Source organism: Ptychodera flava, chromosome 16 (genome assembly GCF_041260155.1).
Source record: "Ptychodera flava strain L36383 chromosome 16, AS_Pfla_20210202, whole genome shotgun sequence".
NCBI lineage: Eukaryota > Metazoa > Hemichordata > Enteropneusta > Ptychoderidae > Ptychodera > Ptychodera flava.
In genome coordinates this window covers 6,430,775-6,447,455 of record NC_091943.1, presented here as the reverse complement: position 1 = coordinate 6,447,455, position 16,681 = coordinate 6,430,775, and the positions used below count along the sequence as shown (strand labels likewise).

The 16,681-nt window shown below is 36.1% G+C and overlaps 1 protein-coding gene and 1 pseudogene across 3 annotated transcripts in view; both read left to right on the top strand.

Moving 5' to 3' along the window:
* Positions 1-12,038, top strand: part of LOC139152643 (TNF receptor-associated factor 2-like) — a 64,589-nt gene extending 52,551 nt beyond the window's left edge. The window contains exons 2-6 of one of the 3 annotated variants that reach the window (XR_011556676.1): positions 1,859-1,966; positions 2,356-2,571; positions 2,985-3,865; positions 4,256-4,329; positions 6,447-6,459. Coding sequence is in view for 2 of the 3 variants with exons in the window: in XM_070725898.1 (XP_070581999.1) it covers positions 4,256-4,329; positions 6,447-6,533; positions 8,550-8,739 (351 nt within the window). In the remaining variant the exon portion in view is untranslated. Of the gene's footprint in view, positions 1-1,858; positions 1,967-2,355; positions 2,572-2,984; positions 3,866-4,255; positions 4,330-6,446; positions 6,635-8,549 lie in introns of those variants that run through there. The other 2 variants (XM_070725898.1, XM_070725899.1) reach the window with 2 other exon arrangements.
* Positions 8,966-9,562, top strand: LOC139114913 (TNF receptor-associated factor 2 pseudogene; annotated as a pseudogene).
* Positions 12,039-16,681: the final 4,643 nt, after the last annotated feature.

Genomic DNA, 16,681 nt, shown 5'->3' with positions numbered 1-16,681 from the left:
ATAGGTTTGGTCGTGTCCGTGCGTGCGTGCGTGCGTCCGTTCACGCAGATATCTCAGAGATGCCGGGAGCGATTTCATTCAAACGATGCGGCCATTTTGTTACGATTTTTCATGTAAGGAGCCATAACTCAGGCACATCTCAACTGATTTTATTGTAAGTTGGTACAAGGACATCAACCTTTGTCATACATATGCACGTCAATTTGTTTCACGATACGATTCAATATGGCCGCATGGCGGCCATTTTGTTACTATTTTGTCATGTACGGAGCCATAACTCAGGCACATCTCAACCGATTGTATTGTAAGTTGGTACAAGGACATCAACCTTTGTCATACATATGCACGTCAATTTGTTTCAGACACAATTCGATATGGCCGCATGGTGGCCATTTTGTTACAATTTTTTCATGTCCTGAGCCATACTTAGGCAAGTCTCAGCTGATTTTATTCAAAGTTGGTACAAGGACATTGACCTGTGTCATAAATATGCATGTTGATTTGTTTTATATATTGCGTGGGACCATTTTGTTATGATTTTTTCATGTCCGAACCATAACTTAGACATGTATCAACCGATTTAATTTTATTCAATGTTGGTGCAAGGACATTGACTATTGTCATACATATGTACGTCAATTTGTTTCATGATACGATCCAATGTGGCCGCGTGGCGGCCATCATGTTACAATTTTTCATGTACAGCGCCATACCTCAGACATATTTCCACCAATGTCATTTAAAGTTGGTACAAGGACATCGACCTACGTCATACATATGCACATCAGTTTGTTTCACGACATGTAGAAGTATCACGTCAATCATTGAATTTTCGTAATAAGGCTGATATGTCAAGAAATACTGCATAAGAATTCATGAAACTTGGTACAGATGTTAGGGTCACATTGCTTTAACAGTGAATAAAGACATTTATCAGTATCATGGTAATAAATTAGTAATTGCATATGTATAATGAATTTCCTAATTACAATGATATGTCCTCAAATACTGCATCAAATTTGATGAAACTTGGCACAGATGTTGATCTCAATGACACTTAGCAGTATCGTTTAAATCAATTGCTAATTTGCATTTACATTTAGATGAATTTTTGTTTTTAGGGTGAATGTCCAGAAGCACTGCATCAAACTTTATGAAATATGGTACTGGTGATCTGTCAGTGTTACAATGGGATGTAAAAATCCTTGGCAACATCCTGTCGATTAATTACTAATTGACTCATTTAATGACCTTTTGTAATTAGGATGGCGGCCTACATTGGTTTTATGTTTTCACCACCATAGAACTCGATCATTCTCGGCCATTAAGCCCCATCTATATCGGAGTATTTTTAATCACAGACCTAAATAATGAACAGGACTCTATTCTCTCTGAGGACTTGTAATTAAAGTACCCATTAACAAGTGGGGACTGTGTCATCAACGATGACTTGTTGCTCAAATATTCCTAACGAAAACAGCTCATATGCACAAATTGTTGACTTTGTGGGGAGTTAGCGAACGAGCTCTTTATGACTACCCGTGTCAGCTTTTCCTGCCAACATCGACTCTAAGATTGGCTTACTTGTCGGGTATGATTATGAATAGAGCCGTAAATGTAGCTAAGGGCATGCAAGTTTTATTCTTCAGCTTGTTACAGCAGACGCACGCCCTTGCAAACATTAAAATGTCTGTATCAGTATATCAATCCTTCTCGTATATCCTAACTGAACCCGACTTATGAAGCTAATTATCTTCAAACCAGATGCTATACAATTTACCATTGAGCATTGGAGCGCATTTTGTACGACTTTGCTCATAATGAACAATTTGTATTTATTTGATCTCTTTCTCACCAGGTATTTCCTAGAATTCCGGACTGACCTGATAAGATTCCGCGAAATGCTTTGCATATTCATGTGTCTATAGTTTTGACTGGCGTCTTGCAGCACAATTTGTAATATAAGGTAAATATTATTTTTGTTGTGTTTTGGACCTATATCTTTAGGCCTAATTGAAATAACAGGAATTCAACTACACTGATACATGACAAAGGTCTGTCGGATCTATTCTACCCGAAAATTGGATTTTTCAATAGACTTTATAGGCTAATGCGCTACGTTTTCGCTAAGTTGGTGTTACATTACATCTCCTACATACTCTCTATCAAGATTTGTAAAATTATGTCATATCGGTCGCGTCCTTGTTGCAAAGATACAACTGGCAAGACAACAGTTCTGGAATGATTACAGTTAGTGTAACAGTTGGCCAGATATTGTGTGGATAAACTTGCAAGCGCCATCTACACAATTCACCATCGTACGAAGCAGACAATAAACAATACTCTTTTTTGCAGGACGGAATGCAGATGAGGTGTTTTCACAAAAATATTGACCATCATTAATCAGGTAGCATCATAGGTTTAAAATTGTCCGATATGTTGGTCACGTGCACCCTGAACAGTGTGGCCGAGCGAAACAGCCGGTAAAGATCACATAGAATCCCCACCTTAACGACGTATACTCAAGCTATTTGCTTGTACAGAGCTGGAGGATCATCACTCCGTACATAAGTGAGTGACTCATACAGCTTATTAGGAACTATTTCCCAAGTGTGACCATTTTCAATTTTTATTTCACAATACCTTGTCACTGCCGCGATGACCCAGTGCATATTTATCCTATGTGCAGCTGTTAATTGCATTTTCTCCTCATCCAGCTTGTGTTGCTTATACACTCATGCTGAGGAATGAAAAATGGTACATGAACAGCAATGCCTACAATGATACGTCTGACTTCAACCTATACATTTCCTCGACACACATTACTTTGATGAAAGTTTCTATGCCATGATTAGAGCTTCTTAAATAAAAGAACTATAAAACTATAAAACCCCACCCCAGTACCCTACATCTGCAACTCGCTAAGTTTGAAGAAAACTTCCTTATTCAGACAAGAAATCTGAATTTCTTCTCACCTTTTGTAGGTGATGTCATTCACTTCCGAATCGACTTATCATGGCTGCAGCTGGCAACTTATTGGTGACTGAAAGATAGCGGCGTCAGTGGACAAGGAAACGAATATAGTACTGAGTTGTCAGACAACAATCAGCCACTTACACCTCTGTTTCCTCAGACAGACAGACCATCAGCTATCTGGCATCACCAGTTATTTTATTTTGAAATTAAGAATTTGTTTGCATTCTGAGAGCATTGTAACTGTGATTGCCATTATCACATATTGACTCCAAACAACATGAAATCACTAAAATATGTGTGGCACACAAATGTCATTAATAAAATCATATCAACACGTACTTTAGAGAAGAGTCCCAATGTTGTACTCATAGACATGTTAACAATGAATTGAGTCTGCTTCAGGGCGAGTTAGCTCATTCAGTTGGTTTTATGACGAACTTTGGACTGAATTGGAATTCAGCCAAACGGTTGAGTCCCAATTCGGCATTGTACAACATTCAGCAAACACTTTGACGTACATATTGTACATAAATATGGAACACGTTGGGTCGATATATCAGCTTATCTACACTATTTCCAGTCAAAATAATCTCTACCGGTCCCCACGTCCAGCAATTCTTAAAATATGTTTGTCAAGGGCATTCACATTACCAATTATGACTGAACTGTAGATAGTCTAACCATACCCTTGGTGCCTCATATCCATTTTATTACGTTTTCCAAGGTAAAAGGCCCAACCTCCAGCAAAAACTTGCCCACACTACAAACATTTTATTTCTTTACACATAGCTAAGGAATCTGTGACTCCTGCACCTCCTTTCATTTTCCGTTTGTGCAAGGTTCGCCTCGTGTCAAGATCAGCCAGATGTAGCCAGCCTACTAGTAACATGTATGTCTTTATAACAGATATATACAATATCGATCGTCTATTTACAAATCGCCTGGCATGTTGACTTCAGATATGAAATGTATCCAATTTGTCGTTATGGAATAATGCGCCATGGTTTCTATGGTAGTTAAAGATAATTTTACATTTAACCACAGAGATCTATTATGAACGCACCATTTATATAATAGCAGATTTCCAATACGTCACGGTTCCTAAATAGAAATATATTCGAAAAGGTTCTGTATATTAAGATGACTATAACCTGCGCAAATTAAGTTTCACATGAGTTTTGACTTGTCACATGCTGAAAAATACCAAAAGAAAATAACAAATTTATGTTCATTTCATGATAAAACTTTGTTCTTATCATTGTTATTATCACTTCCACAGGATCACGAGGAAGTTCAATGTAGTAGGGTACCAGTCACTTGTAGATTGTGTTCAAGGAAATTCCTAAGAACGAGGTAAATTCTATTTATTTCATGTTAATTGCAGGAACTGTTCAGCTTACTATTCACAGAAAAGTATCACAAATTTTTACTAATTGTGGCATCTTTTAAAATTAATTTAATGAGCTTACTTTCGAATCAAATCTAGTCGCATTATTGAACTCACTGAGGAACTCACGGAGGAACTATGTACTAAGAAGAAAACATTTTTTTCTAAAAGCCTTTTGTGATTACAATACAGGAACACAAATGTGCAACTTCATCGATCAATGTACACTACAATCACGCCCCTAGCATGGGAGAAAGCGCCCTCATTTTTACAGTATTTTGGTTAATGGAAGTTTGGTCAATATCACGTCCTAGTACATATGTATTGCATTATTTCATTTTGCACGTGAAAAAATAAAACACGCATTTTGTTAGCTGATATGCAAGTTAGCAAAAAACAAAAAAATCAAAATTGACCAAACTTTGTATGATATTGAAGATACTGTGATTTTACATTATTGAAAGTCAATAAGCATTTCAATTTCAGCCAATCCTAATTTGCATATTTAATGAACTTTCCTAATTAGGGATATATATCTGAATTGACTGAACCAAAGTTGATGAAACTTTGTACATATATTGAAGCTACTATGATACAACATTCTTGAAAGTCACTAAGAATTTTAATTCAGCCAATTCCTAATTTGCATATTGAATTAACTTTCCTAATTAGGGATATATATATATATAATATATATATATATATATATTATATATATTATATATATATAATAAATATATATATATATATATATATATATATATATATATATATATATATATATATATATATATCTTATATATATCTGAATTGACTGGACCAAAGTTGATGAAACTTGCTACATATATTGAAGATACCATGATACAACATTATTGAAAGTCATTAAGCAGTTTTACTTCAGCCAATCCCTAATTTGCATTTACAATGATCTTTTCTAATAACGGATATATACTGGGATTTACTGATCAAAGTTGGCAAAAAATGCCATGTGCATTGATGAATATACCAGGTTAAAATAATAATGAAAGTCATTTCACATTTTAATGTCAGCTAATTTATAATTAGCTTATCTTATGAGCTTTCACAGTTTGGCATATGTGGTTTGAAGGACTTGGCCAAAGGTAATTACACTTGCTGTATAAAGTGGTGATACAATGACACCAGTCAAAAAAGTTTAATATTTTTATTTCAGCTAATTACATATTTGCATACTTCACGACTTTTGAGAATTAATCTGCGGTAAATATTGTTCATTATGTTGATCATAATACTTTCAATGAAGTTGCAAACATGTGGCAAAGGTTCAAATTTACACATAACTGCAATATATAATGAAACACGTGAGCATTTTCAGTTCATATCTTGTTGTACTTTTTTTATTCCAATCCAAACAAAGTCTCGCAACTCAAATTGGCAAATATGTAATACACGATAATCTGGGCTCGTTTTCTCTGACTTCCGACCGCCATCTTGGCCACATAAGTTTTACGTTGGCTGGTTGAGTACGTCGGGATCACGGTTCAAGCTTCAGAAAATATTCGTTTTATCTTATTTCGACATCAATGTTTCGAAATTTAATAAAAACATGTACTTCATTGTACGGACTCTCTAGATAGTACTTAGTAAGCTTAGACTTCCATACGTTGTCTATCGGACCAGTTGAGGAGTGCGTAAGCTTATTACTTGCCATGCAATTGTCATGCGATTCTTCAATGCATTGGTTGATTATTATTGTCTTTCTGAAATAATACGGACTGGGAACTAGCTTGCAGTGTCGCTCAATTTAAGTCCTTCCGTAAGCTCAATGTTTATACTATAAAATGACATCACTGACACGTTATTTTTGGCTTGGCAGTACTTTAGTGTGTTTTCACCCCTGGACCGTGTCAATATCCTTCCATCGCTACCTTGTCTACCCGGGTTTCTGCATGTGTGTGTCACATACACTACCTCATTGGTATTCCCTTGTTAGTCACATGCCTTTTGTACGGGACCATCGCGTTACTTTTCATTCTCATACACTGTAATGGCATTATCAATAATAAATGTTACGTCGTCATCTGTCGTTATGTTCTTTCCGCAGCTTAACGAGCACACTGATCCAAGTACTGGAAACTGTGAGAGGAAGAGACATTGGTGTAAATTTCACAAGATCGGCTGTGATGAAACGGTGTGTACGATGTTTTCATTTGAAGCTTGCAACCGGCGATATTGGACGGCTGTAACAACATTTTCATCGGTTGGAATCTGGCAAAATATGTTAATTGGATAGTAAGGAATACATAAAAAAGTTTGCAAAATAACTTTCACAAGATGTTAGGTGATAATCATACATGGAAATTGGGCTGGACACTGAGACACGGCAATCGTTATATGTGCAGCAGAATCGAAACGATGTGTTTACCGGCACGCAATGAAATAAAGACAAGGTGTAGCAGATGGAAGATATTTAAAGCCCCAATAGCTGCGAATTTTTGCATTATTTTCATAATTTTATTTTCAAACAAAGTTGGTTCGTTTAAATATGCTGATTGAAGGACGTGTATAAGAGTATCACTGCTCACTGATTTGGATCATGCCTTCACGTTTTAACAGGCTGAATAATAAACGGGTGCCGCACTCATAAAATGGTGCCCTCACTGTAAAGTTCAAAACACAATATTTCCTGCGCATGAAAATTATTATCATACCAGAAACAAGCATGATGCCATTTACTTGAATGCACAACACACGATGACCAACATTTTGGTTGTTTTAGTCTTTATTTTCTCTGTTATATGATTAGTTTTTGAAAATGGCAGGAAATCTAAAATTATGTTAAAACATTTGAATTTACTTGCCATTTTCGACACTTATGGCAGTATTATACACTTTTTTCCGTCTAAATGGTTTATTCAAAGAAAACTCTTGGAAAAACTGAGGATTGTTTGAGATCAGTTTATTACACATTTGCAGCTATTGAGGAATTAAAAGTGTTTTCGACATGTGTGGTCGATCATATCAGTTTCATGATCAATCGCATCAATATTTGACTAAAGCTGTTTTCAAGATGTAATCAGGATATTTACCAAAAACTGTATTGCTTGAATACAACCGGTATTGCTGTTTCCTTCCTTATGACATCAAAACTATATTATCTAGTAAGTTAATGTTTCTCCTGCCTTAGTCTTTAGAAGTTACAGTGGTTTCTTTGAACATATCGAAGTCTCGCTGCCATGACTTGCCATACTTTAATTGTTAGATAAAGCAAAATAACGCGGTTGGTGTTGAACACATATCAATACTGTTGGTTTTGCTTTTGTCTTACTTCACTAAAAGCTTAATATCAATAGTAATTACTGATGTGTTTCCTGAGATGCTATAATTCGTTCACCAAAAATATGTTTTGTTAATTGTTAAAAGCAGTAAGTACTCTTGTTTCCGTTGTCTTTTAAAATATTTTCTAAAGGGACCAAAATTGATTACAATCTTCAAAATCGCTATATAATGTGGTGGGACAGCCTCCTCTCGTATTCTCATCAGTGTCAGGACTTTACTTTTTATCTTGATCTTGGAAACACAGAACATGATTTGAAGAAATTATATCTTTCCCGTAGTCCATTAGTGTCAGTGAATTTGAATCTACGGCAGCCAATTGATCTGTACATGTGCATGGCCTCTGCACCGGATATTCTCAGAGTTCCTCTTTAAATCAATCCGTCAATGTTTGCAGTACTTCTAGACATATCATAAGGCATTTATATCTTGGTGTACGTGTCGTTCTCATTGTTTATTTATCTCTCCTTTCATCGAGTTTCAAATCTGAATTTGATTAGAGACACGGATGATGCACTTGTCGTGCTCTATCGTCCAACGACAATAGCTTAAAACTCGAGAGAGACACATGTGAAGTCATAATGGATGAAAGAATTATCAGTATTGAATATTTAGTCTACGCAAAAACTGACTCTGAAACACTCGTGGAGATAAATAATGTTGTTGTGGAGCTATATGTGAAAAACTGTGTGTGGTCATGTTTCAGTAACACTGTGTCCAAGGGTACCGAATGAAAAGCCGATATTTTCTATAAATATTTACAATCTAAATACATCAATCGAATTCCCTACCGCATTCCTTCCTTAGAAAGGTCCACTTGATAGTGTGCGACTTTTCAACACTGAAAGATTTTTTTTCACCCGTTCCACAGATTGCGAACGGCAAACAAAATGACCACGACAAAGAAGCAACGGAAAAGCACATGCATTTTTTGTTGGAAAGTGTATCAGATTGCAAACAGTCCGTCGAAGAACATGAAAGACATACGAAAAGGGCCGTCGAAATTTCAAGATGTGTCTCCCAGCAAGAGAAAACGGTTGAAGAAATGCGAGCACGATTAAGCGAGCTTAAGGTTGATTTTGAAAAGTTGAAGGCGATGAAAGCACAGTACCTCGAATCCGAAGATTCGGATGAATTTCGAACGTTTATCGAAAGAATTGAGAGTCGTCTTAGAGAGCTGAAAGCAAGATCGAGATACTCGAAGTGAAGCTGTCGACCTGTGATGGCGTTACCGGCGTACTGAATAGAGATGTTGAAAGAAATGCGGACGCTGTGCAGTCAGTGAGGATGGACGATAAGTGGGTCCGCGAGCGACTTGAAGCATTGGAAAAGAAACTAAAAGCACAAGATAAAATAATAGCTCTGAAGGACGTCAGCCTTGCAGAACAAGATCTCCGCATACAGTCCTTGGAGAGGACTGGCTATGAAGGGATGCTCGCCTGGAAAATAACAGATTTTGCGAAAAAAAGACGGGATGCCATATCAGGCCGTACGTTATCGCAATACTCACCATACTTCTTCACAAGTCGTTTCGGTTACAAGATGTGCGCCAGGGTGTATCTCAACGGTGATGGTATGGGTAAAGGAAACCACGTTTCACTTTTCTTCGTCATCATGAAGGGAGAGTACGACGCCATCTTAAGATGGCCATTCAGGCAGAAAGTCACGTTTATGTGGATCGACCAGAACAACAAGGAGCACATGATAGACGCATTCAGGCCAGATCCAAATTCAAGCTCCTTCAGACGTCCAACAAGTGATCTCAATATTGCGTCGGGCTGTCCACTGTTCATGCCGTTGAGCTTACTGGATAGTGACGCACACGCCTATGTCAAGGATGACGTCGCTTTCGTCAGAATTATGGTCGATACCAGCGATTTGTAAGATGGCAGACAGGAAAACCATGGGAGAGAGATTTCATTCATAACTACCAATATATACCATAAAGACGTCCAGCGATAGTATGTTATCAGTCTTCACCACATACTTAATGACAGGACACATATTTTCATAAATTTGCCATTTACAAATTAAATAGTTAACTCTGCTCTACATTGTTGCTCTAGGATAAAATGTGTATGTGTTATGTAAAATGCTACATTATCGGTATCAATATGATAGGAACGGAGCATAAAGCCCCGTACAGTATAATGGCTCAATACATTTTTTTCCTTTCGAATAAACTGTTTTGCAATAGATTATTCGAACTAGCCTTAAGTAGTTTGCGCCTCGAAAGTGAAAGACTTACACTTTTGCTCAAACTTTCCTAAATGAAACTTTCAACCATTTTCTTGCCAACTCAACAATAAAAATCGGGGGGTCACCTTGCAAGCTCGCAACTAACGAACAAATTATCTACAATTTTGCGATATTTTAAATTCAAAATGGCCACCATCCCTGTTTTAACTCTAGGGGATAATATTTAATTTGATGTTCGAACAACTAAATTAAAAGTCTCTCGTTTTTAAGAGCTTTAAAATGAGCCGCTACAAGTGGTAGATCAGGAAAGAATTGTAGAAATTTGAGAGTCAGAATATCTGTCCCCGAGGCGCATTCTACACTAAGAAATTGGCCGTTTCCTCACCACACAGTGATCAACTATACGGTAGTATAATACGTGGATTTAGATCATTCAACCTGTACATGCGATAATCGATCACATTTTGAGAAATACCTGTTGAAATTTTCTTTCAAAAGATGGGATTTACTCCATGAAAATCCAACACGAAGGGTGTAAGACTTGTTTACGGTTTTTGACACGGTAGAAACCCGATGTAAGTTTAACAGTGCCATTTCATAGAATGGTAGATTTACGTATACGTACAAGGATCTAATGCCATGGCTGGTCTTGAGGGTAGAGAGGAGTCTATTAAAATTCATGTCGTTTGTAAAGCTATGTATAGCAAGTATTTGGATTATACTCAATGTATATCGGTTATTTCGTGTATACTTGGAATATGTAGTATACCGTATTATAATCTGGTGTGGGTGCATCGAGAGTGATACACCTTCTTTTTGCTGATGATCTTATTTTATTTAGTTACAATGCTATCGGCCTGCAAAGACTATTGAATAATTTGTCAACATATTCAGCCAAATGGAGATTGAAAGTCAATATTGACAAAACTAAAGTAATGGTATTTAGGAAATCTGGTGGCCTGAAAAATACGAGAAATGGCTTTACAATGGCGAAAAACTGTCAGTTGTATCTTACTTTAGTTATCTTGGTATTACATTGTCCTCTAGTGGTTTTTGGTACATGGCTCAGAAAGTGATAGCTGAGCAAGCATGCAAATCAATGTTTGCCTTGAAAAAGTCTTTATCAAGGTATGATTCACTAGATGTAAGGATTTCAATGAAAATTTTTGATTGCAAGATTTTGCCTATTTTAATGTATGGAAGTGAAATATGGGGCTTCCACATGGCAGAAAATGTTGAAAGAGCCCATCGAAAATTTTGTAAATATGTGTTGGGTTTATATAAAAATGTGTCAAATCCTGTAGTGTATGGTGAGCTCGGTAGAACACCTTTGTATTGTTTGAGATATGAGAGAATTATTAAGTATTGGTTTAAAATTTTAAAAATGAGTAATCACCGTTTTGTATATGAATGTTACAAATATCAATATAAAGAAGCTGAAAATAATCATAAATGCTGGGCTCTTAATGTAAAACAACTGTTGTTCTCGTATGGTTTTGGCTTTGCATGGCTAAATCAAGGTGTTGATGACGAAACTGTATTTTTGAATATTTTTAAGCAGAGGGTTCGTGATACTTTTATACAGTCATGGAACTCAGATTTGTTAAAATATTCAAAACTTGATAATTACCGTGCCTTTAAAATTACTTTCAACTGTGAATTTTACCTTACAAATATTGAGGACAATCACTTAAGATCAGCATTGTGTCGTTTGAGATCGTCAACACACCAATTAAGGATCGAATCTGATCGTTCAAGAGGTATTTCAAGGGAGAATAGAAAGTGTGTGTTCTGTAAATATGGTGCAGTAGAAGACGAATATCACTTTTGTTTGGTTTGTCCGCTTTATGATGACCTGAGAGAAAAGTACTTACCGAGGTATTTTTATAGAGATTGTAATTACCAGAAATTTGTGATGTTAATGCAGTTAGAGTCTCGAACTACAGAGTATTTGGCTAAATTTGTATTTTTTGCTTTCAAACGGAGAGAGCGACGTAAACGTGACCTAGAGATGTAGTCCATTTGGAATTTCTTTTGTCAATTGCTTTTGTCATAATTGTAGTCCTCATATGTGTCCAGGTAACTTTATAATTATTGTATAATGTATTGTACTATAGGCCGGAGGCCAAAGTACCGAAATAAACATAATAATAATAATAATCAGATAAAGTTTTCCAAAATAAGTGGATACCCGATACATCGAAGTATTTTACTCTCATATATTAAAATTTTCACTTTTTCAGTGATTTTTTTGTTGATCGGGATCAAAAATAATATTAACCAACAAAAAGTATAATTAGGAAATTGAACGAAAACAAAACATTTCGATAATAAATCATAGAAGTAGGAAGCTTAGAGTATTCAAAGTTCAGATTTAGTTGCACAACTATACACGAAAGCATATACGACTCAAGGAATGGTCGATTTTGGGTAATAACGATTTATCATATAACCATGCTCAGTTCTATACAATGATAGGAAGACTTTGAGGATTTACATATTTTCCGCCTTGCGCATGAATATTGAAATATTTGTGTTTGTTTTCATATCATCACAAAATCAACAATGCCGCGGCAATTATATAGTTGCCAGATTAATACCTTTCACGCCCAGATCACAAACAAATGTTCAGATCGAAACTATAAATGAGAAAGCATTATCTTTGATGAAGAACTCAGAACAGTTATGAAAAACTAGCCATCATAAATATCCGAGTAAGTGGGCGCCCGTCAAGCTTATTTTTCAAATATTGAATTTTGCATTTGGAATGCATTTTGCATTTTGAAGAAATCTCTTGGCCATCGTAGACACTACTGCTTGAAATGTAGACAAAATTTATCAATATGCATGGATTACTGTTTTTGCAGCTTGTACTCTGAGCCATGAATATGTCTGCAAGTATTAATTGTTACATAAGCAGTCGCCAAGTTAGGTGTACTGAGAAACACTTTAAATCAGCCGCACATTTTTCCAGCGATTTTTGATTTCATTGCAATAAGCGAGTTTTTTTAGCTGAAAAGATATCTTGACCATAGTAAATACGGGGAAAGGTTTTAATTATCGGTATCTTAAATTAGTGATTTGGACACTTACCTAAAAAGGATGCTAGCTAAAAAGGCTTGTTTTACAGTATTTTCGATATTCTTTCATGCGTAAGTTGCTAAAGCGTAATCTAAAATTGCGGATAAATATTTATCTTTTGCATATTAAAGGTATACAGTCACCTGTAATCTAAAAATGCCCATGTATGGTCAAAGGGGCATTCCTTAGTATTCAAATGCCCATGTGAGGGCGCTGTTTTTAAAAAAAGTGGCCACCCGCTTAAAATCTGTGATTGGTTATTTTTTTTCTTTCCATGGTAACTGTGGCAAAATTGGAACAAGTGACAGTATACCTTTAATGAGAGAACAATGACGTTACTTGTGATAATACGCGTAGCGTATTTGTCATGTGATAACAAGACGTCAAGTACGTGTAGCACAGACGTTCGGAACGTCACGACACTTCTACACGCAGTCATAAATATGTAAAAATATCTTTTAGATTTCTTGATGGTTTCCGCGAATGTAGACATGTACAAGCAACCTCGATCGTAAATTATTGTTTTAAATCAGCAAAAATCTTTGATATTGGAATATTTCGTAGAGTTTGCACCAGTACAAGAAGTACTTGCTATGATTTCTGACATGAACGAAAATGTTGTAGTCTCATTTCATTTTTTATCTGACGCCTCCACAGAAACTTCTTTAAACCTCGTAAATAACTGTATCAAAGAAAATCAGTCGATTTCATTCGAAGGTACAACAAGATATAAGAATAATATTCATGTATAGAATTTCCCATGTTTCTGAGAAACAATGCACCAAAATCATTGGGAACGCATAACCAAAGTCCCTGCATGCAGGGACTGTGGCAAAACTCAACCTAAAATTCACAACGCAACAGGATACGCGTCCCGCACAGCGAGCCGTTAAACGTACTTTCTTCGTTAAACGTACTCTCTTCGTGTAACTAAACCTCTTTATTATTTCAGAACGTGTTGATAGTTACACCAATATATATGATAAGAATTAGGTTTCCTATTGATAAATGAGGGTCAAAAAATACCTGGTTATACTCCCGAATACGTGTCATTTACTGACCATACTACACAGAATACACAATGTGAATATAAAGATACCCTTTCATTTTTTCACTTGTTTATTCACAGTTTGAGACATATCCAGAGCACATTTGACCGTTGCCTTCAATAGGCCTACTGTATTTACAAAAGACGAATTCATAATGTAGGATAGTATTAAATTTTCAGACGATGATAAGGGGTCGCTAGATTTATAATGTCATATGTTGTACTTTTGAATCCTTAACAATGATCTTATCGGATATTTGGCTTATGCAATTAACACTATGTTTAGGTTATACAGTTTGTTGTTGCTCCGTTTTTGTCTGTTTGTCATTGTTATTGATATTTTCCCCTTTTCTTGCTTGTTCTAAAACTGTAACCATATAAATGTCGCTTAGAAATAATATATCAACTATCCACCTAGACAAAACGATCAAAGACACTTTGCTAGCACAATGATAACTTGACTTTCACGCAACGTATATATAGGAAGATAATTATTCAAAAATGTATACATTATCCGTTGAGCTGAGAGATTTACACACATTTACCTGGTTTTATCCTAGTTACTGTAGTTATGGCAGAATCAATATTACGATAGCTATTGGTTGTAATTTTGAAGTTACTCTTTATGTAATTCGCCTTGTAATGATTAATAAACTGACGTAAATGTATTCAAAGGTCTGAAGCTCATTTAATATGTACGAGTCTGTGACTGGAATACTCACCTGCTGAGAACTACGTATGGAAGGTTCATGAAAGAAGTGATTGAGAGGCATGTTCGGCGCAAAGTTAGTGATACGTTGTTCGGCTTTCTTCGCCATTAAAATTCTATTTAAAAGACTATACAAGTATTGTTGTTTTAGGAAAAGAAATAGTGCATCTATGCGATTATTGGTTATGTAAATTTGTAGGGAATGCACTCAGGCTTAATACGTCTCTATGCACTATCATTCCACATTTAAAAATATTTCCGTCGGCGGTTCCATGACTTTTTAGTTTCTTTTGTCTAAGCAATTGTTTCCAACACTGTCACCGACGAGTGCTTCAGAATATACACATACTCATGTGTGTAGTGTGAATTTTGAAGTATCTGTTTGGCGTATGTGTCGACGACTGTTCACAGGAAACGCAACGACCGAACACAAAGATTGCGCCCTCTACGATAGAACCCTTCGCCGTACTTCGTACCCTGTAATCACAATCAGACGGCAGAGTATGACGACAACTAACGCTATTGTTTGCAAATTATTATCAAATGATAGATCAACATCAGACTACTACTCAAAGATCAACTGTGGACTCTAGAGCCAGAGAGTCTAAGCTTATAGTGTTAGTTTTTTTAACGAAGGGCGCCGTGACATTCGCACTGCAAGTCAGTGAGATTGTTAACAACAGTTACAATTCAGTCGTCATTTCGAATGTTTATCCTTCCTCCACGAACATTGCAGAAAGAGTTGTTTCGTAGTGGTTTGGATTTAGTATGAAGATTACTAAGATATGTTCATGAGTGACGGAAAGGTAAGTACGGAACCCTGGCGAACTTTTAACTGTTGATTGACAACTGTCGTCGACAAATCGCAAAATTATATAATGGTGAGCTAAGTTTATTTATTGAAAAGTGAAAACTGTAGCAAGACCATTACCATTTTGCTTTATAATATGATCGCAGATATAGAAGTACTGGACAGCCAGTTTGATATGATGATCTAAATATGTTATCAGTGTAGGTGTGATTTCGGTTCAAAGGGCGGCATGAACGCATAGATCAGAACAGGGATCAAACAATTCGCCAGCGAGAAGTACAATCGACGTTATCTCTTTTTCTAAGAAAATCGCGTGAGCCAGTAACCGTAAGTTTTATTTTTTGCTCTATTTTTGCTTCATGATGAAAACTACACTTTATTGCTGTACTTTCCTTAGCATGGTGAAACAATAAGATTCGGCTTGTCAACTCAGCATGTGCATGCCTAAATACACGTGTTAATATTCATGTTTGAGTTCTAGCCCGGACCAGAACTCAGTTGTCAACAATGCAGCCTACACATGTACAGGCAACTGAATACTACATGTATGCATCTCAACATAATTTGGAGAGAAGAAAAAGAAATTGAAACAAAAATAGTGTAAAAATATCAAAGGCGGCAGCATATACTTGCCCCTTTCGATGACAATCGTGGTTGTACACCGTCATCCGCATTGTTAATTGTTACATTAAGAACGGACCTTTTACGTCGGAAGCTTTCTTTTAATCCAATATTGTCTTTGTTCCACAGAAAAATAAAGAACCATGGCTTCTACTGACATATCAAAGTATTTCAATTTTATCTGAGTGAAATCTGTGTGTGTATTCCATTCCGCACCACAAGTTTTGCGGATTGAACACGTGAGAATTGTACCATCGTGAAATTTAACCACATTACCGCATTAAATTTGTTCCTCGACAGTTTAATGTTCTATCATTGGTTGATCTTTTACAAATTTACCACACTGCAGACCAATAGATGGGATTTTTCAGATGAAGGTTGAATCTTAACGATGTTGACTTCTATGTGATATTAGAACGCACATGTCTTACATAAGATTACTGACAGTCTGATCATACTCAGTTGTTGTACTGATGATTTGCGAAAGCCTCTTGTGACTATCTATTTCCTGTTGGCGATAATTAGACGATAGAT